Source organism: Nansenia antarctica, assembly GCF_963989245.1.
Source record: "Nansenia antarctica genome assembly, chromosome: 13".
Classification (NCBI taxonomy): domain Eukaryota; kingdom Metazoa; phylum Chordata; class Actinopteri; order Argentiniformes; family Microstomatidae; genus Nansenia; species Nansenia antarctica.
Genome location: NC_137683.1, coordinates 10,779,878 through 10,804,866, shown reverse-complemented (window position 1 = coordinate 10,804,866; position 24,989 = coordinate 10,779,878). Strand labels below are relative to the sequence as shown.

Below are 24,989 nucleotides of genomic sequence, written 5' to 3'. Positions count from 1 at the left end.
CAGATCTCCTCCCATCCTATATTCCCGCTAGGCCCCTAAGGTCAGCTGAGACTAATCAGCTAATAATTCCAAGAGTAAAAACAAAACACGGTGCAGCAGCTTTCAGTCACGCTGCTGCATGCTCCTGGAACAAACTCCCTGAAGAAATCAACAGGCGCAAACCCTAAACATATTTAAATCTAAGCTGAAAACCTTCATGTTTTGCAGCAGTTATGATTAAAGACTTCTATCAATGTCTTTTATCCATTAACTATTGTCTTATTAAATGTTTTATCTATTTACCTCTTATATTTGCTTTTATTCAGTCGTTTTTATTTTCTTGCTATGCTCCTCTTGCTGTATTTTTAAATAATGTATGTAAAGCACTTTGAATTGCCCTTGTTGTATGAAATGTGCCATACAAATAAACTTGCCTTGCATCTGGCAGCATTGATTTTACAGCAGTGCAATGACCCTCACCACTATACAACAAAGACTTACCATCCGTGTCTTCAATCTCCACTTCTACTTCGACCTCTTGTTTCACCATCACTCCCTCCTCCCTCATTTCTTCTCCTCCATCTTCTTCTTTTACCATCACTCTCTTCTCCTCCACTTCTTCTTTCACCATCACACCATTCTCCTCTACATCTTCTTCCTCCAGCTTCACTAAAACCACCTCTGGACCCCACTGTGTAATTTTCAGGGCTGGAGAACCACAGCCAGATCCGGGGGACTCTGTGGACTGGTTCATACATGGTTACATGAGCTGAAGAGGACCTGCAGCTAGAAACAATGGAGGCACAAACAGTGCAGAGTCAATTATAAATGACAGCCAACCAGTTCACTGAAAGCCCATCTAGACTGACAGGACATGTCCTGCAAATGCAATCATCTAAGGATTACTGATTGCATTTCTTTGTAATTAAAGGGTCTGGAAAATAGACATTAAACGGTTCCAATTGTATTTTGTGTCCAATACTTTACACAAGAAAAAATGACAATAATCTTCTAGTTAGGCTTAACTTCCTGGTCAGACAGAGGGCTGTATGGGCGTGGACTTTGCACGCTTGACTGGCAGCTCCCTTTCAAGCAAGCTTGCTGCGTTATCATACATGACATTCATCTATTAGATGTGCTTATAGTTCTGCCCTTTAATTACCAACTGTTTAGCTGCTGCTGAAATGTACTGAGCTAATACAATGACTTGGCTAAGATTATAGTTATGCACCTGGCAATATAATTCATCATATCAATTCAATGACCACCATTAGCATACTGTACACCTGGCACCCTATGGTGAATTATTGAACCAGGGTTCGACAGTAACGCTTGCCCGGAGTAAAGCTGCATGCACACCAGGTCATTGCGTTGCACCGGAAGTCATTCATCTCAATGGGGCAGTTGCGTTGATCCGTTGCGTTGCTCTGCATTGCGTTTCTTGTCCGTCAGGGTGCGGTAATCAGTCAAAATATTTCAGCTTTTGCGTTGCGTTGGATCCGTCAAAACAACCGGAAGTAAACCGGAAGTAGTTTCTTGACCAGAGCTTTCACCTCAGATGTAAAATCCGCCATTGGCGAAAATCTTTAATTTGGCTCTACAAGTGTTAATATGTCATTTTATGAAGTTTTTATATGTTTTCAGGCGAGAAAGTAACCATATATATTCACAAAATGTGTCCAGTTTATCAAAATAACCCGTTTATATATCTGATGTTAACATACTGACTGTGTCCGCGAATGCTATGCTATTGTTATGCTATCTGAATGGTGTACTAGTTTTCACTGAATAAATCGCGATTTCTTTCAAAGAAGGTAGCAGGTGTTTATGTCCATGTCAAGGAGAAGGTACGACTTGTATGACAGTAGTGTGATTAGGACATAAGTTGAGGATATTAGTCTACCTCTGATGCTAACTTGTATGGCATAGTGTTTGTGATGCTAACGGCGCCATCTTTGCTATCTCCTCCGGACATATATATTACCGCTGTGTTGTTGCGTCTGCATCGCACGTTGACGTACTTCAAGCCCATTCCACCAGGTTGCGCCAGAACGGTGGGTCACGGTCCGCGGTGTGCACGAAGCGTAAGTAAAAAATTCACCGGATTTGTTTGCGCGAGCCCGACAACGCTGCTGGATCCTGGATATTTTTACCTGTGTGCAGGAAGAACAACAGACGGCGCAGGCGCCAGACCAGACTAGATGATCGTGGAATGAATATATTATTATTATGCCGTCTGTTGTTCTTCCTGCACACAGTTAAAAATATCCAGGACCAGCAACAAACCCGGCGATTTTTTTACTTGCTCCGGACAAGCGTTACTGTCGAACCCTGTGAACACAATAGGCTACTTGTGGACAGGATTCACAGCATGTGTATGACTTACTGATCAGTTGTGCCACAATGGTGTTGTCCTCCTTTTCTAATTCGCTGTCGTATTTTCACAATATCCGCCATGTTTAGTTTCTTCCCACACTGGACGTAGCACTGGCGCATGCGTCAAGCAGAAGCATCCATCATTGCCCAGATGGGGAGTTCACAGTGCAGGGAATCCTACGAATAAAGATGATCAAATTACAATATAAAAGTGGGTAACATTACTATCACAAGAAAAGAGGATATTACATACCTGGGCTCCATCTTAGAGGCAAATCTTTCCGGAGATAAAATGGCAGCAAAAGTAATCAAAAAAGTTAACCATAGAACTAGATTCTTGTACAGGATATCCTCACTTGTCAGTAAAAACACACTGAGGACCCTATCAGGAGCTCTCATTCACTTCGACTGTGCCGTAACATCATGGTACTATAGAACCACAAAGGCCCTAAAAACAAGACTCCAGACAGCCCAAAATAAACTGGTTAGGCTTCTGCTAGGCCTCAACCCTAGGACACATCTAACCGCTGCTCATTTTTTGAGCCTTGATTGGCTACGAGTAGTTGACAGAGTGCAGCAGCTTGCACTGGGCCTGGTCTTCAAGATACGCTACACCACAAAGACACCCAAGTACCTGTCAACATACTTCCGAAAAGTGAACAACGTCCACACATACAATACCAGAGGAAGCTCCACGAACCACGTTCAACCGCGTTGCACCACAAACAAGGGGTTAAACTTGTTTGCAAACTATGCAGTAAAAATGTGGAACGCCCTTCCTATAATCTTAAAGGAGTGCAAAACACTGCCCACCTTCAAAACCACTCTCAAAAAACATTTACAGGAGGCTGCAATCCGTAACTGGACCCTCTAAATCAAAAATCAAATTAAAAGACTACACCCCCACCTGGACTACCCTCTATATATTCTTGTTGTTTTGTTGTTATGTCTCCCACCCCCCCCCCCCCCCACACCCGAAATACCCTCTGCACATACTAGTTGTTTTGTCCCACCCCCCTACCTGGTCTACACTCTGAGCAAACGCAATGTTATTATGTCGCCCCCCCCCCCCTCCCCCCCGCCTAAATCTACTGGTGTTTTTGTACCCCCCCCCCCACCATGACCACACACTGTACATACTTGTTGTTTTGTCCCCCCGCCCGAACTACCCATTGTACATATTATATGTCTGTCCCCCTGCCCGAACTACCCACTGTACATACTTTGTGTTTTGTCCCCCGCCCCCACCTGTGGTGTATGTCCCCACCTGTCCTACCTGCTGTACATACCTTATGTTTTGTTGTATTGTTCTTCCCATGTTGGATGTATGTTTATCTTGTAGATAGTACTAGTTATTTGTCTGTATTATCTTGTAGATAGTACTAGTTTTTTGTCTGTCTTACATGTAACGATGAATTGAGAATCAAGGACCCCAATTGAAATAAGCCAGTGGCTTTCTTGGGTTTTTATCCTGTTAGTTGACCTTGTATGTAATATGTACTTTCATGTACCTACTTCTGCAAATCTTCTAATAAAGTTTTCAATCAATCAATCAATCAATCAAAATATTAAAACAAGAGTGAAGAAATGTAATCAAAACATATGTTATGTTATTTTTTTACCAGAAGTGGAAAACAGTAGCCAAGCTATATGTAGGTCCATATATACATATATATATATATATATATATATATATATATATATATATATATATGCATTTTGGACATTTTAGCTGTTTACCAAAACATATTCAAGTTGCAGTTATAGAATGCATATGGCCTTAAAGTGCAGACTAAATACCCTCTTTAATTTGATGGTATTCACATCCAAATTGGAGGAAGGGTCTAGGAATTACAGCTCTTTAATATGTGGCCCCCTCTTTTTCAAGGGAAAACAGCTGGCACAACAGCGGCTATACATCCTGAGAGTCCTCAGGAAGGAACACAGCAAGCAGGAGATACTGGTGACCTTCTACCTCGGCGCAGTGGAGAGCATCCTCAACTACGGCATCTGCAACTGGTTCTCCAGCTGCACAACCGCGGAGAGAAATGCGCTACAGAGAGTCGTGAGAACAGCCCAGAAGATCACCGGCGCCCCCCTCCCCTCTCTGGAAGAGCTGTACAACACACGCTGTCTCAGGAAGGCCTCCAAGATCTCCAGGGACCCAACCCACCCTGGGTACGAACACTTTACCCGGCTGCCCTCGAAAAGGCGGTTCAGGACCATGGCCGCAAGGACAAACAGACTGAAGAACAGCTTCTACCACAGGGCCGTCCAGGCCCTGAACACAGCAAAGACCTAGGTTCTGGGCCCTGGACAGTCTGGACGGATTGATGGCAGCTGCTGGTCTGAAAAAATCAGGTGTAGTGCTGAGGCACAAATATGTACATTTCAAGCCTGCAAACTGCGACACTTTAAATAAATGTGCAATAACACTATTGTGCAATATGACAACCCTAGTCGTCTATCTGTACAGTATAGTATAGTGGATAGTGTACATAGCCTTTATTTATGTAAACCAGCTCCTTCCCTTCTTGTGTTCTTTTTAAAAGTTTTTATTTTTTTCTTTCCTAACACCAGGGGAGCCACCCCTCCTACATTTCGTTGTTTGGTACCTGTACTGTAGCAATGACAATAAAGACCATTCATTCATTCATGGAAGAGCTGTACAACACACACTGCCTCAGGAAGGCCTCCAAGATCTCCAGAGACCCATCCCACCCTGGGTACGAACACTTTGCTCGGCTGCCCTCGAACAGGCGGTTCAGGACCATGTTCGCAAGGACAAACAGACTGAAGCTCAGCTTCTACCCCAGGGCCATTCAGGCCCTGAACACAGCAAAGACCTAGGTTCTGGGCCCTGGACAGTCTGGACGGATTGATGGCAGCTGCTGGATTGAAATCAGGTGTAGTGCTGAGGCACAAATGTGTACATTTCAAGCCTGCAAACTGCGACACTTTAAATGAATGTGCAATAACACTATGTGCAATATGACAACCCTAGGGTACATAAGGTTGCAGAGAATAGGAAATGTTAGAATAGGTATAGCATAGCATAGAGTACAGCACAGTGTTTTATTTGTATAGTATAGTGGATAGTGTACATAGCCTTTATTTATGTAAACCAGCTCCTTTCCCTTCTTGTTTTTTAGTTTTTTTCTTTCCTAGCACCAGGGGAGCCCCCCCTCCCAAATTTCGTTGTTTGGTACCTGTACTATATCAATGACAACAAAGACCATTCATTCATTCATTCATTCAAATGTCCCTCCCGCCAAATACCTCCAACCCACACGCCCAATCACAGCCCCCCACCCCCCACCATACAGGACCCTATGGAAGGAGCAAATAGATTAGCCTATTGAGAATGGTTATAGTTTGGTCCCAGCATGAAACATTGTCAGAGATTGCCTGATGCCTGTTGGCAATCCAGTGTTCCATGCTGGCTATGTCTATATAGTCTAATATCCACCTCTGCGTGGTCAAGAAATGGGGTGACTTCCACCTGCAAGCAATAAGCCTTTTGGCCGCTGTTAGGCCGGCCAGCCAGATGTGTCTTTGTTTGATGTTTAAGTCTAGGGTTGAACTGTCATTTAACACTAGGAGAGCCGCGGATCGCGACCTTATTCCATCGCGATGAGGTGTGCTTCAGCACTATGATAGTTTAACATAGAGAAGAGTGTACTGACGCACAAAGATCGCTGGAGGGCGATGTCACGCAAGAAGCGTGAACACGCAACACACCGCGGGGGAAACCCGATCTCTTTGTTCATTGATCGGAGAGCCATCAAGCCTTTCACACATACTTCCAAGTAATTTTCTTGGAATCCCAAGCTGTGTTGACCAGGTATCTGTAATGTTCACATTTATATATAACACTAATAAATATAGCAATAAAAGACAGCGCTGTAAATAGTGTTATTATTGCACAATTGCACCCACAACGTGCTATTGCCGTCCGGAGTTGATCAGCTCCAGATTGAACCAAGGTTCTTCGCTACAGAAACATTTTCACACAATGACAAACATGTGATGCGTTTTATATTATATTCTTTGATATACCATACATATATCTGCCATATATCGTACCTCCGTTTTATATTGAGAAATATTATGATAAATACATATAGGGCGGAGCTATGATATGTGGTGTGTGGCTAGATATTTTCATGTAGCACTGTGACTGTGCCTATCTGTGGATTATTATTTATAAATAGTGGTCTGGGAAGGTGGAGGTGAAAATGGTTACAGAAACACACCGTTGGGACGTGGTGCAGCGGGGGAAACCCGATCTCTTTGTTCATTGATCGGAGAGCCATCAAGCCTTTCACACATACTTCCAAGTAATTTTCTTGGAATCCCAAGCTGTGTTGACCAGGTATCTGTAATGTTCACATTTATATATAACAGTAATAAATATAGCAATAAAAGACAGCGCTGTAAATAGTGTTATTATTGCACAATTGCACCCACAACGTGCTATTGCAGTCCGGAGTTGATCAGCTCCAGATTGAACCAAGGTTCTTCGCTACAGAAACATTTTCACACAATGACAAACATGTGATGCGTTTTCTATTATATTCTTTGATATACCATACATATATCTGCCATATATCGTACCTCCGTTTTATATTGAGAAATATGATGATAAATACATATAGGGCGGAGCTATGATATGTGGTGTGTGGCTAGATATTTTCATGTAGCACTGTGACTGTGCCTATCTGTGGATTATTATTTATAAATAGTGGTCTGGGAAGGTGGAGGTGAAAATGGTTACAGAAACACACCGTTGGGACGTGGTGCAGCGGGGGAAACCCGATCTCTTTGTTCATTGATCGGAGAGCCATCAAGCCTTTCACACATACTTCCAAGTAATTTTCTTGGAATCCCAAGCTGTGTTGACCAGGTATCTGTAATGTTCACATTTATATATAACAGTAATAAATATAGCAATAAAAGACAGCGCTGTAAATAGTGTTATTATTGCACAATTGCACCCACAACGTGCTATTGCCGTCCGGAGTTGATCAGCTCCAGATTGAACCAAGGTTCTTCGCTACAGAAACATTTTCACACAATGACAAACATGTGATGCGTTTTATATTATATTCTTTGATATACCATATGTAACAGAGTTGGGAATGTATGTTTAGTTGTGGTGAATGTAGATGAGTTTCGCCGTGCTTGAGCAGCCCTGGTTGTTGTTAGAGCCCCCCTTTGGAGTTTGGGTGTACTGCAGGTCTGCGCGTTCTTTTGTCCTTCTCTTGTTGCCGTACTGACAGTGGTACCAGAACATGGCCGCCATCTTAATGGGTATGTGCGTGATGTAAAATGCTCCTCGTGTTTTGTTGTTTGTATGGAGAATCTTGTAATGAAGGGTGAAAATGTTGGTGTAGTACTGTGTTGTTTGTTTTTACATGTATTGTGATGATGTGATGTATTGTGATGATGTGAAACAGAACATTTATTGTATGTTATTTTGAACGTGCAGATTCACAAGCAGACCAGAGAAGAATTGTGTTCTATATGTCTTCTCTGCAGGTATGTTGCTCCACATGTTGTTTGTAATTGTTATGTGTAATGTTTGAGGGAAATTTGTGTTCTTTCTGTGAACAAATTATCCTGATGTGAAATATACATAGACGGTGGTACCAGAACATGGCCGCCATCTTAATGGATTCACAAGCAGACCAGAGAAGAATTGTGTTCTATATGTCTTCTCTGCAGGTCAAATAAAAGAATTGATTGAAAGAAGTTTGGCTGTTTGACCATCGTTACACTGGTGCCGTGACACGTCGATCTCAAGATCAGCTGAACGCCGATCTCCGTGGATGCTGCGTGGATGCCAGGTCTTAGTGTGATAGATCAAGTGTGGTCAGAGTATTATAGTAAATGGTCATTCAGTCTGAGGTCTGTGATTACATCAGTTTAAAAAGTGCTTTGATTGTTTTGTTTTTTATGCCCTGCTGTAACTTTATATATATTTTTTAAACATTATTATTATTATTATTTTTTTTCATTCAGTAATATTACACAACGCAAGTCTGTACCACTATGGCTCAGAGGCCAGGTTTTAATGATGAGATTTTTGCCAGTCCAGTGTTGCCTATGGGGAGGGGTGCATGGGGGGCATGTCAGAGCAGAGCAGACAGTGCTGTCATCGGTGGGTTGAATAGTAGGGAGGTGGGGTGTTCCCAGTTGTTTACTGACAGTGGTAGAGGCACAGGGTCAAGTCAGGACCCAGGTTGTGCTGCTGTCGGGCAGTTTACAGGGGAGGCTCCTCCCACATCCACACCCAGTGTTAATGACACTGAAGCTCTTCATCACCTTTCAGACATGATGGGTCAGCTAGGTGCTCAGATTGGCGAGTCCATTGTAACCAAGTTAATTTCAGCTGGTGTAGTTCACTCAAGTAGTATGAGCAGTGCACACCTCAACTGCACATCGCCTCCAGATCCTGTAACTGATCCTAATGTTGTTAGACAGGAGGTTCCGCGCGTTACTGTGAATGTAAAATCAGACAGGGAACCACCAATGTTCCGAGGTGATAGTTCTGATAAGTGTTCAGTCCAGGACTGGATTGACATGTCTAAAGCTTATCTGAGAAAGCAGAAATGTCCAATGCATGAACAGGCTGAGGAGATACTGGCAAGGCTGATGGGTAAGGCAAAGGATGTCGTGAGGGTTGGTTTGCGTAGCGATCAGACACTTGATGTGAAGCAGAACCCTGATCTCATCTATGATATCCTTCTCAAGTACTTCAGTGATGTGTCATCATGCCTCCCGTTGTCAGATTTCTATGCCACTCTACCCAGACCCAATGAGAACCCTGTAGACTACTGGTTGAGGATCAACAAAGCAGCTGATGTAGCTGGTGAGGGCCTTCGCAGACAAGGTAGGAGGATGGAGAACGTGGGTGAAGAGGTAGCACGGATGTTTGTCAGGCATTGCCCGGACTCTGGACTATCCCGTATTCTGGAATGCAAGGCTATTGAGGAGTGGAGCTCACGAGACATACAGTTGAAGATTGATAATTATCAGAGAGAGCTGAGAGCCTCTGGCAGGACCGGTAGTTCTGTGCCATTGAAGAGCCATGCCACCGCCCTCCACACTGTGCAGTCTCATCCAGAGCCTTTGATTCAGTCTGTATCTGAGCAGTGTTCCACCCAGTACCCCCCTGCTCCTGCCCATAGTCCAGTGTACCACTCACAGTGTCCGCCTTCTACCCTCATTCCTTCCCAGGACCATGCTTTAGGCCAGCTTCCGTGCCCCTCCTCCGCGACTGCTGTGGCCCAGAACACTCAGCAATCTGAAGACAGGATTCTTGCTCGCATTATGGAGAGGCTGGAGCAGATGATGGGGAAAGTGCAGCAGCGTGACAGTGCTCCTCGTGGCGGAAGATACCAGGGTGGCGCCCGTGAGAAGGCCTGCCGAGTCTGTGATGACAGTAGACACACTACCATCTCACACTGCATGTCAGAGAAGCTGTGCTTTGTCTGTTTAGCCCCAGGTCACACAAAAGTTGAGTGTCCCACCAGGTCGTCCCGAGCACCTCAGCCTCAGGGAAACTAGGTGGCCTGTATTCAGAGGGAGAAAGTATAGGTCGCCAAGTAAACTCCAATTGTGAGGACGAATCTAGTGCTGAGACAGTGTATATAGCTCTCAAAAGCTCAAGTGATAACTCTGAAGATATTGTTTATCAGAATACGCATACAATTAGTGGTAGTGACAGCCTTTTCTACACACCTGTGACAGTTGGTAATACAGTGACTCTAAATGCTATGCTAGACAGTGGGTCTATGGCTTGTACAATGAGTAAGACGGCAGAGGGAAAGCTTAGAGAGGTTGGAGTTGCTACAGAGCATAACCAGTTCAGTTCAAATGTGGTGCTTGTTGGCTGTGGTGGTCGCCGTGTCAAGCCTGAGTCAGCTTTCAACGTGGAAATGGAGGTGTATGGCTGTAGGATTATGGTTCCCACTCTGGTAGTTGAAGGCCAGCATGATGAGTTGATACTAGGCACCAATGTTATTAAATATATCCTCCGGCAGTATAAGCAATGTGATGGCTACTGGAAGGCTGTGTCTACGCCCTGTCCTGCTGGCGATCCAGAATCTGAACAGTTTCTCTCGATGCTCGCTGGTCTGAACCGTTGGCGAGGTGACGTCATACCTGACAAGATAGGCACAGTCAGGTGCAACTCAGCCGTGTGTCTTGAGCCTGGTCAGGAGTACCTGATGTGGGGCAAGCTACCCAAGTCCACTATTGTGTCTCCTGGTAGCGCTGTGATGACAGAGCCCACATCGTGTCTTCTTCTTCTTTCGTGTAACGTCAGAGGTCCAACTCGGTGTCGCGTAGCCATGCCCGCATCTCTGGTTCTAGGTCGAAGAGGCTGGCTTCTGAGGGTGGTCTATATAAGGGGCAGATGGTGATTATGTGGTCGGCGGTCTGCTCTGGGTCACCGCACTCGCATGCCGCACTGTCCGCCAGGCCCCACGCCTTCATTGATGTTTTAAAGCGACCGACACCAGTTCGTAGACGGTTCAGTGTGGTCCATTGCCGGCGTGGTAGGTCGTCTCCTCCAATGGCGCCATCTCCTGGGTCCCAGATGTAGCGGTGGATTCGGGAGGGCCCGGCTGACTCCCACTCCTGCTTCCAAGCTGCTGCCAACCATGCATCTCTGGAGATGTCCTCAGAGGTGGAGTTGAGCATGGCTTGTGCTGCCTTGTTGTAAGGGTGGCGGGTCTTGAGTCGGCTTGGAGGTGCTGGTGTTATGGTGGTGTTGTGCAGGATGTGCCAGTCATGCTTTTGTGCCTTCCTGGCCAGGACGAGGGTGGCAGCCTCCCGTCGGAGGCCGGCCGGTGCTATTCCCGCGAGGACTGGCAAGAGGGACACAGGGGTAGGCTTCAAGCATCCAGTTATTATTCTCAGGGAGGTATTGATAGCCACGTCGACCTTTCTCGCATGAGGGCTTCTGCTCCAGACTGGGGCGCAGTATTCCGCTGCAGAGAAGACCAGGGCTTGGGTGGATATTCTTAGCGTCTTAGCGGAGGCTCCCCAGGTTGTACCAGCAAGGCGGCGGATCAGCGCGGCCCTGGATGTCACTTTGGCCTTGACTTCTTCCAGGTGTTGCTTGAAGGATAATGTCCGATCCAGGCGCACTCCAAGGTACTTCGTGTCGCTCAGCTCCAAGAGGGGTTCTGGTGGCCAGAGTTGTTACTCCTTTGTGGGGAGACGGATGGGTTCCATTGAAGCTGATCAACTCGTCCGACAGGCCCGTCTTGGTAAGACGCAATGCTAAATTGGCCGACGTCTTCTCCTGCATTGCGCTCGAGGACATGGATGAGACCGGACCTGCTGAGGTCCCACTACTCAGTTGCTGTCAAGTAACCCCGTCCAGTGAAAATGCGGCCCGCACTGTTGATGAGGAACTGAAGTACATGGGATTGAGTGGGCTCGACATACACTCCTGTGACGTGTCTGAACAGTGTAGAAGCAAGATGGCTGACCTGGTTGTGCGCTACAAGGACATCTTCTCACGCCATCACCTGGATTGTGGAGAGGCAAAGGGCTTCATACATCGCATTCACCTCTCAGATCACAGGCCATTCCGGCTCCCATTCAGACGAGTGCCCCCCAGTCAGTATCAGAAGTTGCGCCAAGTACTGAGTGAGATGGAGGAGAAAGATATAATCAGGAAGTCAACCAGTGAATATGCATCTCCGTTGGTTCTTGTATGGAAAAAGAACGGAGATCTCCGTATCTGTACAGACTTTCGCTGGCTGAACAAGAGGACCCTGAAGGATGCTCACCCTCTCCCTCACCAGGCCGACTGCTTAGCTGCACTTGGAGGTAACTCCTTGTTTAGTACTATGGATCTAACCTCAGGGTTTTATAACATGCCACTACACGAGGATGACAGAAAGTACTCTGCCTTTACAACACCTATGGGCTTGTATGAGTATAATCGCCTCCCGCAGGGCCTCTGTAATAGTCCTGGGAGCTTCATGCGTATGATGACTAGCATTTTCGGAGACCAGAACTATCTGAGCTTACTGGTTTATCTGGATGATTTATTGGTGTATGCCCCTGATGAGAGGACAGCTCTGGAACGCTTGGAGATGGTGTTCAGTAGACTGCGTGGTCATAACCTGAAATTGGCCCCCAAGAAGTGTTTTTTTCTCCGGAAATCCGTCAAATTCCTCGGCCACATAATTAATGACAACGGTGTGTTGACTGATCCCAGCAAAGTTGAGAGCATCGCAAAGATGACAAGTGCTGACCTGATGGAAGCGGATGGTGTAACCCCCTCACAGAAACGAATCAGATCTTTCTTGGGGATGATCAATTATTACCAGCACTTTGTGCCTAGCTTCTCCGCTATTGCAAAGCCTCTCTTCTCTCTGTTGACGGGCCAGAAGAAAAAAGGGAAGGTGAAACAGTCCAAACAAAGGTCACAAAGCAGGAAGTTGAATGTTACTGACTGGACCCCCGAAACGGAGCAGGCTTTCCAGAAGCTGAAAACGGCGCTGGTTGAGACGGCTGTCCTGGCTCACCCTGACTTCAGCCGTCCCTTCATGCTGTCAACGGACGCGTCCCTTGATGGCATCGGTGCTGTCCTGTCGCAGATCCAAGAGGGTGAAGACCGAGCGAGGCCAATCGCATTCGCCAGCAAGTCCCTCTCTCAGTCTCAGAGAAACTACCCAGCCCATCGGTTGGAATTCCTAGCCTTGAAGTGGAGTGTCTGTGACAAGTTCAGCCATTGGTTGAAGGGGCATGATTTCACTGTTTGGACGGACAATAATCCATTGACTCATATCATGACGAAGCCCAAGCTGGACTGCTGCGAGCAACGATGGGTGGCTAAGTTAGCGAGCTATAACTTCGACATCAAGTACGTGCCAGGCCCACAGAATGTTGTCGCTGATGCCTTGAGTCGTGTGCCTTTCGTCAAGCAGAGAGTCAGTCACAGATTACTTGAAGAGCCCTACAAGAATCTCCTCTCCGAAGTCCAGGATGTGTCGAGTGCTTCTGTACAGGACGCCTTCCGGTCGTCCAATGATAGTGGTGACACTCCACGCCAGGCAGAGAGTTACGCTCAAAGTGTCCCATCACCTCTGCATGTCCACGCTCAGTCTATGGAGATGGATGAAGTGTCTGTTGTTCTACAGTCATATGACGATCTGTGGGAGGTCGGAGCAAGAACGCGCGCTGTAGCAGTCTTGCACCATTTGCCTCAGTTAGTCCCAGGTGGTCAGGACTCACTTCCTGCTTACAGTGAGAAGGAACTCCGGGATGAACAGCTCAGAGACAGAACTCTCTCTCGAGTCTTGTACTATGTGGAGAGACATCGGAGACCCTCCAGGAGAGAGAGAGGTAAGGAATCAGTCACAGTCATGAGGTACCTGAAGCACTGGGAGAAACTTGTTGTGAGCAATGGGATACTCTACAGCAGGGGTAGGCAACCTTTTTGATATGAAGTGCCATTTTTAAATTTTCTTGTTAGTCAGTGTGCCAACCACAATATCAACATTAATTATGACTCGACATCAAACCAAACCAAACAGACCAACAGATCTGCAATTTTATTCCACAACATGAACAACAATTTTCAGCAAAGAGCTATGTATGCAAAGCCATGTATGCTAAATAAACCTAAAAATGTAACTAACTGAAACTTGAACAAAATTACCAACATAACATCTAAGACAACTAAACGTTGTGATGCGTAGCACAACTTTAAGCAAATTGGAGCGCTCAATTTCTACCAAAGTTGCTAACTGCGCTCCCTATGGTTATCATTTTAATAAGTAGGCCTAACTGGAGGGTGATTATACAAGGGTCTTACTTGTATGAATTATAATTTATATTCATATAATTATTTGGTTATTACTTACATTTTATTCTTTTATTCCAACCACAACAAACATATATTTTTTGGGGGTTGCAAAGAGCTATGTATGCAAAGCCATGTAAACAGTCCTAACAATCAATGTCGTGATCCCTGGCCCTGTTTTCCTTAGCTCAACTCCATTATCTGGGGGTGGTACTTGGTCACTTTAAGTTGCACACAATTAATGCAACCGCTCCCCTCTGTTTCCCGACCATGGCAGGGGCACCATCTGTTGTCACTGCAAAAATCCTGCTAATGTCAATCCCTCGCTCCACAAAATGCTCGATAAGAACTTTAGCGATGTCCTCACCTTTTGTTGTTTCTGGCATTGGTTTTAGGCAGCAGAGCTCCTCCCTTACAGCAGAATCACAGTATCTTGCTATGACAGCCAGACGTGGCATGTCATTCACATCTACGCTCTCATCAAGTGCGAGGCTAAACACCGTCGCATCTTTCAAACCAACGGTCTGCTGCGCTTTCACGTTTTCTGCCATTTCTCCTATTCTTCGTTCCACACTTCTGTCTGACACTGGGATGTCTTTTATTCTTGATTTTATTGTGTCTTTGTTTGATAAGCCTTCAAACAAAACATCTGAGCTACAGAGGAAAGCCTCCTTAATATATTCTCCATCAGTGAATGGCTTTCCACGTTTCGCAATGCAATGAGCAATGCGAAAGCTTGCTTCAGTTGCGTGATTTTTAGCAGTGGCAAATGCTTTAAAGGTGCTGGCCTGCTTCCCATACCTTGACACAGCACGTCTTATTGATTCGGCCTTGTCTGCTTCATCCTTGAACGACTTGAGTTATATTGATACAAGTATCGAATCGAATTCAGAATTTTACTTTGAAAATTGGCGCCAGAATACGGCTCTCGTGGAGTGGATGAGACTAGGGCTGCATTCGTAAATTCGCCCTGAGAGCGCCGGAGCGTCCCAGAGACTGCCTCTAGTCCAGTCATGTCAAAGTCAAATACACAGGGGGCCAACATTTAAAAATGGTACAAGTGGAGGGCCGGGCTGGTTCAATGTTATTAAAACTCGCAATTATTGCACATATTGAACCAATACCAATAACACAGCCTATATTGCACTTAACATTAATCATTACATTAAATTAAGTAAAACATAAATAAAATCAGTTGCAATATTTTCTCAAGGCTCTTTCAGTAATACATTGAAAACGTTTTATTTTTTATTTTTTTTAACAGGTAAACAGCTAAATGTAATTTTCATTCAACGCTCAATGGAAAGATAAATGCAAAAATGAAACAGCATGCATTAAAAACAAATCAGTGTGCTGCTCCGATCCTCACCAATGACTGTCTTCTATAATAAAATTTGAAAAGTTAGTGCAAACTTGCAAAAGTGCAAAACAGTTGCATTAATTTCTTAGGCAACATGTCCCTGGGTCCATTCAACTGGAGAAAAAAATAATAATTCCCTTCAAAGAAATATCAAGTCCAAGTCCTTTCTGCTCACTTGTCTGAGGCTGAGCCCGATACTTGGTGTCTCATCTTGAGTACAAGTTCATTAATGTTTGGGGTCAGGCTCTGAGCTGAGGAAATCCTCAGGATTGAGTTCAGATGTTCATCACTAAGACGACTCCTATGTGATGTTTTGTTTAGTTTCATCAACGAAAACAGTAGTTCACACACGTATGTGCTGCCAAACATAGACGGCGTGCGAGCAACTTGGGTGCGCAGCTCAGGCATTGTGTCGGGGATGAAACGAGCAAACTCAGCAGCGCCACGGACTCATATTTTGCCTTCAATGTGTCATTACACTGGAGCTCAATCAGCGCCATTTGGAGATTTGCTGGTGCACTTTCCACATCAACTGCAAATGGATTGCTGAGCAGTTGAGGCCTGCTTTTTTGGGCTTCAAAGTCGGAAAATCTCCGCCTGAATTCGGCAGCAAGTATGCCGAGTTTGTCAGCAAACTGTACTCGGGAACACTCGGGAACACTCGGGAATTGACGGCGATGTTTCGGCCTCCACTGTGACTGTGCTGCTGCTGCTCATGACGAGTACTGAAGTGAAGAGAAGACGCGGGGTCGCGCTCGCTCGCGGGCACTCGGTACGCGCCAATGCATCTTGGGACTTGTAGTATTATGGTGCTGCGGGCACATAATACTGCGGGCCGGTTTTAATAGTAATTAAATATCATCCCGCGGGCAAGAGAGAACTCATTCACGGGCCTGATCCTACTTGGTCCCATTGTGACATTGAACCCAGTGTGCGCGAATTTACGAACGCGGCCAACATAAAAATAAAAATAAAACATTCTCCCATTCTCGCACTTATTGATTAGCTGTCGCGTGCCACTGTTTAAGCTGTCGCGTGCCACTGCTGGCACGCGTGCCATAGGTTGCCGACCCCTGCTCTACAGAGTCTCGAGGGATCAAGTCGTGAAGTCAAAACGCCGCCAGTATGTGGTTCCTGAGTCTAAGAAAGTTGAAGTTCTGAGAGGTGTTCATGACCATGCCGGCCATCAAGGTCAGTTCAGGAGTCTTGGCTTGGCCAGACAGAGGTTCTTCTGGCTCAACCTCGACAGAGACGTAAGAGACTACGTCCGTAACTACCAGCGGTGTATTGTCAGTAAGACTGTTGAACCTGCTGCGAGGGCGCCTTTGCAGAGTATCACATCAACCAGGCCACTTCAGCTGGTTTGCATTGATTTCTGGTCAGCGGAGGACTCAAGGAACAAGTCAGTTGATGTGTTAGTTGTTACTGACCATTTTACAAGAATGGCCCAGGCATTCCCCTGCAAAGATCAGTCAGCCAAACAGGTGGCGAGAGTTCTATGGGACAAGTTCTTCTGCGTCTTTGGGTTCCCAGAACGTATCCATAGCGACCAGGGAGCTAGCTTCGAGAGTCAACTAGTGAGTGAGCTGCTCAGAGTCTCCGGTGTCAGAAAGTCGCACACAACCCCGTATCACCCGATGGGTAACGGTAGTGTGGAACGTTTCAATAGAACTCTCGGTAACATGATCCGAGCGCTTGAACCAGAGGCAAAAATCAACTGGCCGAGGCGTTTGCAAACTCTGACGTTCATGTACAATAGCACAGCGCATGAGTCAACTGGCTATGCACCTTTCTATCTGATGTTCGGGCGTACTCCTCGTCTCCCTGTCGATATACTCTTCCGGACAGTCCTGAATGATCCAGCTGTGGTCAGCTATGACAAGTATGTGATGTCTCTCACGAAGGATCTGAGAGAAGCTATGGTCATAGCCCAGGAACATGTCATAAAAGAACAGCACCGTCACACAGAGCTCTACAACAGACGAGTGAAAGGGCCCACCATTGATGTCGGAGACCGTGTGCTGTTGGCGAACAAGAGGGAGAGAGGAAAGAGAAAGGTGGCTGACCGTTGGGAGTCTACTGTATACACTGTGGTGGATAGGAACTCTGAGACTCACACATATAGGATACAAGACACTGTCACTGGACGAGAGAAGGTAGTCCACCGTAATCTATTGATGTTGGTGAACTTTCTGCCGGTGTATGATACGAGTGTGATCTCTGACCCAGTTTCATCCCTCTCTGCTGTTCATACATCAAACGAGCCAAGTGACATGTCCGTGTCGGAAGTGGAACAGGATTCCTTGCCTGGGGAAGTGAGTAGAGGAACCGCGTTCGAGTCGGAGAGAGTGGATTCCTGTCCTGGGAGTGAGGGAGGGGAGGTTGAAGACATGGAGTATGGGGGAAGAGCTGTTCGGGAGAGGGATGTTCCCTTGACTGTTCCAGAGCCCAAGGATCCCAAGGGAAGAACCCTGGAGTGGGTCACCCAGTTACCATTCCCTGACCACTCACGGACAGAGGCTACTAACACTGTAGTGTCTTCAGTCTCGTTTGCCCCTCAGAGGGTTCCCGAGCAGATGGCTGAGGAGCAAATGGTAGATCAGTCCATTAACTCTGATTCTAGATTTGTGGTAAGCACTGATGATTGTACTGATGTTTCTGGTAACACAAATCAGACAGATGATGCTAGTGACACACAGCGTACTGACACTCTAGCTTCTGTCACACAGTGTGAACATCCTAGTACAGTCACACAGGTCAAGTCCAAGTTTGGTCGCCTTATCAAACCAGTTGACAGATTGATTTATACTATGTCAGGACAAGACATTATCCAAGACACTAAGTCGAACATTCGAGCTGTTTGTAGGTCAGTGTTCCAGGCTTTCCACAGTTAGATAAGCCGAAGCTCAGTTCAGTGCATGTATACACTGTGCACACTGACATCCTATGACATATAGGTTTGTTCGTTATTCTGATTGTTTCATAAGAGGTTGTGGCCTCTTGAAGGCTAGTAATACACAGTGAAAAAAGGGTCTTGTGGGGTGTAGAACGCATCCTACCGCCAGTAGTTGGTTGGAGAGATAGTTTACCTCTCTTTCCACTTCATCCTTATAGGATACTTTTCAAGTTGGCTGTCCTGTCCTTTGGCGGCCCTATGTAATAGTGTAAAAAGTTAAAAGTAGTATTTAAATGTATAGTTGCTGCTCAAGGTTGGCGAAATTCAGGGGAGGTGGGTGTAACAGAGTTGGGAATGTATGTTTAGTTGTGGTGAATGTAGATGAGTTTCGCCGTGCTTGAGCAGCCCTGGTTGTTGTTAGAGCCCCCCTTTGGAGTTTGGGTGTACTGCAGGTCTGCACGTTCTTTTGTCCTTCTCTTGTTGCCGTACTGACAGTGGTACCAGAACATGGCCGCCATCTTAATGGGTATGTGCGTGATGTAAAATGCTCCTCGTGTTTTGTTGTTTGTATGGAGAATCTTGTAATGAAGGGTGAAAATGTTGGTGTAGTACTGTGTTGTTTGTTTTTACATGTATTGTGATGATGTGATGTATTGTGATGATGTGAAACAGAACATTTATTGTATGTTATTTTGAACGTGCAGAATCACAAGCAGACCAGAGAAGAATTGTGTTCTATATGTCTTCTCTGCAGGTATGTTGCTCCACATGTTGTTTGTAATTGTTATTTGTAATGTTTGAGGGAAATTTGTGTTCTTTCTGTGAACAAATTATCCTGATGTGAAATATACATAGACGGTGGTACCAGAACATGGCCGCCATCTTAATGGATTCACAAGCAGACCAGAGAAGAATTGTGTTCTATATGTCTTCTCTGCAGGTCAAATAAAAGAATTGATTGAAAGAAGTTTGGCTGTTTGACCATCGTTACACATACATATATCTGCCATATATCGTACCTCCGTTTTATATTAAGAAATATTATGATAAATACATATAGGGCGGAGCTATGATATGTGGTGTGTGGCTAGATATTTTCATGTAGCACTGTGACTGTGCCTATCTGTGGATTATTATTTATAAATAGTGGTCTGGGAAGGTGGAGGTGAAAATGGTTACAGAAACACACCGTTGGGACGTGGTGCAGCGGGGGAAACCCGATCTCTTTGTTCATTGATCGGAGAGCCATCAAGCCTTTCACACATACTTCCAAGTAATTTTCTTGGAATCCCAAGCTGTGTTGACCAGGTATCTGTAATGTTCACATTTATATATAACAGTAATAAATATAGCAATAAAAGACAGCGCTGTAAATAGTGTTATTATTGCACAATTGCACCCACAACGTGCTATTGCCGTCCAGAGTTGATCAGCTCCAGATTGAACCAAGGTTCTTCGCTACAGAAACATTTTCACACAATGACAAACATGTGATGCGTTTTATATTATATTCTTTGATATACCATACATATATCTGCCATATATCGTACCTCCGTTTTATATTGAGAAATATGATGATAAATACATATAGGGCGGAGCTATGATATGTGGTGTGTGGCTAGATATTTTCATGTAGCACTGTGACTGTGCCTATCTGTGGATTATTATTTATAAATAGTGGTCTGGGAAGGTGGAGGTGAAAATGGTTACAGAAACTCACCGTTGGGACGTGGTGCAGCGGGGGAAACCCGATCTCTTTGTTCATTGATCGGAGAGCCATCAAGCCTTTCACACATACTTCCAAGTAATTTTCTTGGAATCCCAAGCTGTGTTGACCAGGTATCTGTAATGTTCACATTTATATATAACAGTAATAAATATAGCAATAAAAGACAGCGCTGTAAATAGTGTTATTATTGCACAATTGCACCCACAACGTGCTATTGCCGTCCGGAGTTGTTAAGCTCCAGATTGAACCAAGGTTCTTCGCTACAGAAACATTTTCACACAATGACAAACATGTGATGCGTTTTATATTATATTCTTTGATATACCATACATATATCTGCCATATATCGTACCTCCATTTTATATTGAGAAATATTATGATAAATACATATAGGGCGGAGCTATGATATGTGGTGTGTGGCTAGATATTTTCATGTAGCACTGTGACTGTGCCTATCTGTGGATTATTATTTATAAATAGTGGTCTGGGAAGGTGGAGGTAAAAATGGTTACAGAAACACACCGTTGGGACGTGGTGCAGCGGGGGAAACCCGATCTCTTTGTTCATTGATCGGAGAGCCATCAAGCCTTTCACACATACTTCCAAGTAATTTTCTTGGAATCCCAAGCTGTGTTGACCAGGTATCTGTAATGTTCACATTTATATATAACAGTAATAAATATAGCAATAAAAGACAGCGCTGTAAATAGTGTTATTATTGCACAATTGCACCCACAACGTGCTATTGCCGTCCGGAGTTGATCAGCTCCAGATTGAACCAAGGTTCTTCGCTACAGAAACATTTTCACACAATGACAAACATGTGATGCGTTTTATATTATATTCTTTGATATACCATACATATATCTGCCATATATCGTACCTCCGTTTTATATTGAGAAATATTATGATAAATACATATAGGGCGGAGCTATGATATGTGGTGTGTGGCTAGATATTTTCATGTAGCACTGTGACTGTGCCTATCTGTGGATTATTATTTATAAATAGTGGTCTGGGAAGGTGGAGGTGAAAATGGTTACAGAAACACACCGTTGGGACGTGGTGCAGCGGGGGAAACCCGATCTCTTTGTTCATTGACCGGAGAGCCATCAAGCCTTTCACACATAGTTCCAAGTAATTTTCACCTTAGGTTTTTGTGAACGGGACGATTAGTTTACCACGAAACAAGGAATGTAAAATCAAAAAACAACGCATTACATTGGCCGTCCTATGAAAATTGACAGCGCTGTACATAGTGTCATTCAATGCACAAGCACGTAATTTCAAACGATTTTGGTCGACAGCGAAATACATTATCAATATCTTATTATCAATTGTCAATATTCTCTCCCTTCTTCTCCTTACTTTCCTGTCTGTCTTCACTATATCTGGGACTGCCCCACTCAGAAATATCAGTTCGTTATATCTTTGATGATTACAGGCATAATCATCGCCGACATCATTTTATTTGATGTACACATTTCACGGCAAGAGACAGTTTATTCACCCAACAATTGTTTGTTCACTGCACAACATGAACACAGTGAGGATTCAAACAAACAAAATAATTAATACACTCTGCAATTGGCTACTACTACAACGTGGTCTACAGTGATATACAAAAAAGACATTATATACAATATTATAAATATCCGTTTGTTATATAATATTCGTTGATGAACTACTTTGCTGCGGTACCTATGTAATACCACACAGCTTGATAGGTACATACTGTGCAGTGTATCATTCATAACTGTACATAGGCTACACATGGCTCACGGGGGTTCGTTCGTTTTGTTTTGATTGCATAATGTGGCTGTACACTTGTAGTGTAATGTAATGTTATTGGTTTATATATATAAACAATATTATTATATACAATATTATTTAGTAATAATATTGTCAGCCAGCCCCTGCAACTGCTCACGGGGGTTCGTTCGTTTTGTTTTGATTGCATAATGTGGCTGTACACTTGTAGTGTAATGTAGTGTAATGTAGTGACAAATAAACTTGAGGCTTGAGTGATCTCACAGGAGCGCGTATAGCCTCTGACTAGCAGGTCTGACTATAGGAAGAAGATTTTGTGTGCAGGAAGAAGGTCTTTCTTGTGATTACATATTCATAGAACAGAATATTCTGGGAATTTTTGAAGATGAGTGGAAATTATCCAGGCATACTACGGACGAACACGGAGAGACAGATATTTCAAGGAACATTTTTATTTACTTGCAATGTTCACGTCAATTATTCCAAATACAAAGTATGGTAACAAATAAACACCAATATATAAAAAAGGGGACACACACTGTGTAAATATAGAACAGTCAGCACTTCCAGCACACCGTTGCTGGCTGTGTGCATGTACCACAGACAAATCTTCCACACGACTGGCAGATCTTGATCGCTTTGTTCCCATGACACCTGGCGCCTAGGGGTGTAAATCACCAGCTTCATCACGATACGATATTATATCGATTTGTTTGTATGACGATACAATGTTTGACGATATCACAATGTCAGTCACGATACGATTTCGATTCGATTCGATTCAAGATCGATATGACGATATGATCGATATGACGCGATATCATATGCCAATCTAACACAATTATCAACTCACAAAAACAACTAGAATATGATTTGACCATTTTATTTGTGAGCTCTTCCAGGTATCCAGCATTTAAATCATATTGTATTATACAGTATTCTTCTGTTACAAAAAGAAAAATAGACCCGTTCACTAGTCTCACAAACAAGAGATATTCAGCTTTAAAACATTAATGTCCTATGAAACAAAATGGCGCGGCCAAGCGATGTCCCCCAGACAGGCGAAGGCGCTGTCCAATCCAGTTGAGAAACTGGACGGGGGCGGGGTGAGCGCGGCCGCTGCAGCGAATGGAATTCCAAAACAAGCGCACCTCAAGCTAAAAAGCGAAAGACAGGACTTTCCTCGTGACTTTTTTAGACGGATTTGGTAGAGGCAACTCATATATAATGGTGACAGTCACGCAGAATGTGCCATTTCAAAATAAAGGTGTATCTTTAAGATGACGATATAGATCGATGTTTTTACATTGCGTCGATGTAATCAGATCGTTAGTCAATGAATCGATGCATCGATGTGAATCGATGTATCGTTACACCCCTACTGGCGCCTTGACACTTTTTTTTTTTCACCTGTGGGGGTGTAGGTGGCCTGTCGAGTTGCAGTCGCCTTCTCGCTGCTGGTGTAGAAGGAAGCCTTGTCATTACCAGTGGCTCACACAGCTCCCCTGCTAGCTTATGAATGAATTGCTTCCTGGTTATACTGATGCCCATGCACTGGCTGTACAGAATGTGTGCATTAATTGCAGCCATGTCCAAAATGTTGTAAAACACAGCTACAGGCCAACGGCGGGTCCCTCCTTTTACTGTATATTTCCTCGTCATCTGGTCCAGAACATCAACACCGCACTTAGTGCTGTTGTAGTAAGCAACCGTTTCGGGCAGTTTCTTTGGGCCATCATCAGTATAAACGGTTTGATGCAGTGTGCTGAGGAGGCAAACATTTTTTTTAGGTTTCGCCTGGTAAACTGTGAGTGTGGCTTCTCCAGCCCTCAGCACCTTGCTGGAAAATCTTTCAGTCTGTGCCCGTGTACATGGGGGCAACTCCCGTCTGATTTTATTAATTGTGCCAACAATTGTGGTTTGTTGGGCCAAAAGGGTGTTTGCCAGTGGCAAGGAGGTGAAGTAATTGTCTGTCGTGACATTTCTTCCTTTGCCCACGAACGGCTCCATCAGACGCAGCACAACATTGTCTGATAACCGCTGACCGGCCGGCCTGCTTGCATCTTTCCCTAGGTAGGGATGTGCGTTCAACATGTATTTGCTGTCGACGTCCGCTGCAACCCAGAACTTTATGCCAAATTTGTCAGGTTTATTGGCCATGTATTGTGTGAAACGACATCTTGCTTTGGTCGGGAACAACTGTTCATCCACGGTGATGTTGTCACCAGGTGTGTATGATGCAATGCTGTTTTTCACAAATTTATCAAACATTTCTGAAATCATGGCAAATCTATCCACCGGAACGCGGGCGGCTCGTGTGTTCTTGTCGTCAAAGCGTAGATAGCGCATGATATCTCGGAACTTCTGGCGACTCATTGTGTCCTTGTAGAAATCGACTCCGAGATGTGATGACCAGCAGTCATCCATCCTCACGGACTTGGCATAATAAACTCCTTTGAAGTAAAGGAGACCCACGAATGCCTTTAGTTCGTCCATTGTCAAATTGAACTTCTCAGCATTACTCCGGTCAGCTTCTGCCTGAGTGTACTTTAGAATCTGTTGCCACATTTCCGTGTCAATCAGACACAGTAGACTGCTCAACGGACTTGTAATGTTCGATTTGGCATAACGTGTCGGGCCTGGAGCTGTCTTTATGATATTGGCCTGTCGTTCTCTGCCTCTCCGAGCGCCTGGGTTGCGCTGTGTTCGGCCTGGTTGCTCAGTCCACACTGTGCCGTCTCGGCCCTTCTCTTTCGTGGCTTCACATGCGTCCTCAGTGTCACAGTCGCATTCGGAAGCATCTGCGTCTGATTCAATGACATGATCGCCTGCTGCCTGTAAGACACAAGAAACTATTAGTTGAACGAATGAATGGTCTTTATTGTCATTTAGGGTAACAAGTACCGTACAATCTACTATAGAAACACTTGCTGTACGCTATGCTATAAATAAGGAATAACTTTTCCTGTAAACATATAAATATCCTATCTTTTCCTATCATAAACCATTTCACTATGCTGTAAATACCCTAACTTTTCCTAAACCT

General features: G+C 44.6%; 1 protein-coding gene across 1 annotated transcript in view; it reads left to right on the top strand.

Moving 5' to 3' along the window:
- LOC308169311 (uncharacterized protein) overlaps nt 1-24,352 on the top strand; it is a gene marked incomplete at both ends in the record, with an annotated part of 34,456 nt that extends 10,104 nt beyond the window's left edge. The window contains one exon of the mRNA XM_080543997.1: nt 24,333-24,352. Within this exon, the coding sequence (XP_080400123.1) occupies nt 24,333-24,352 (20 nt within the window). The remainder of the gene's footprint in view (nt 1-24,332) is intronic.
- Between the last annotated feature and the right edge of the window lie 637 nt (nt 24,353-24,989).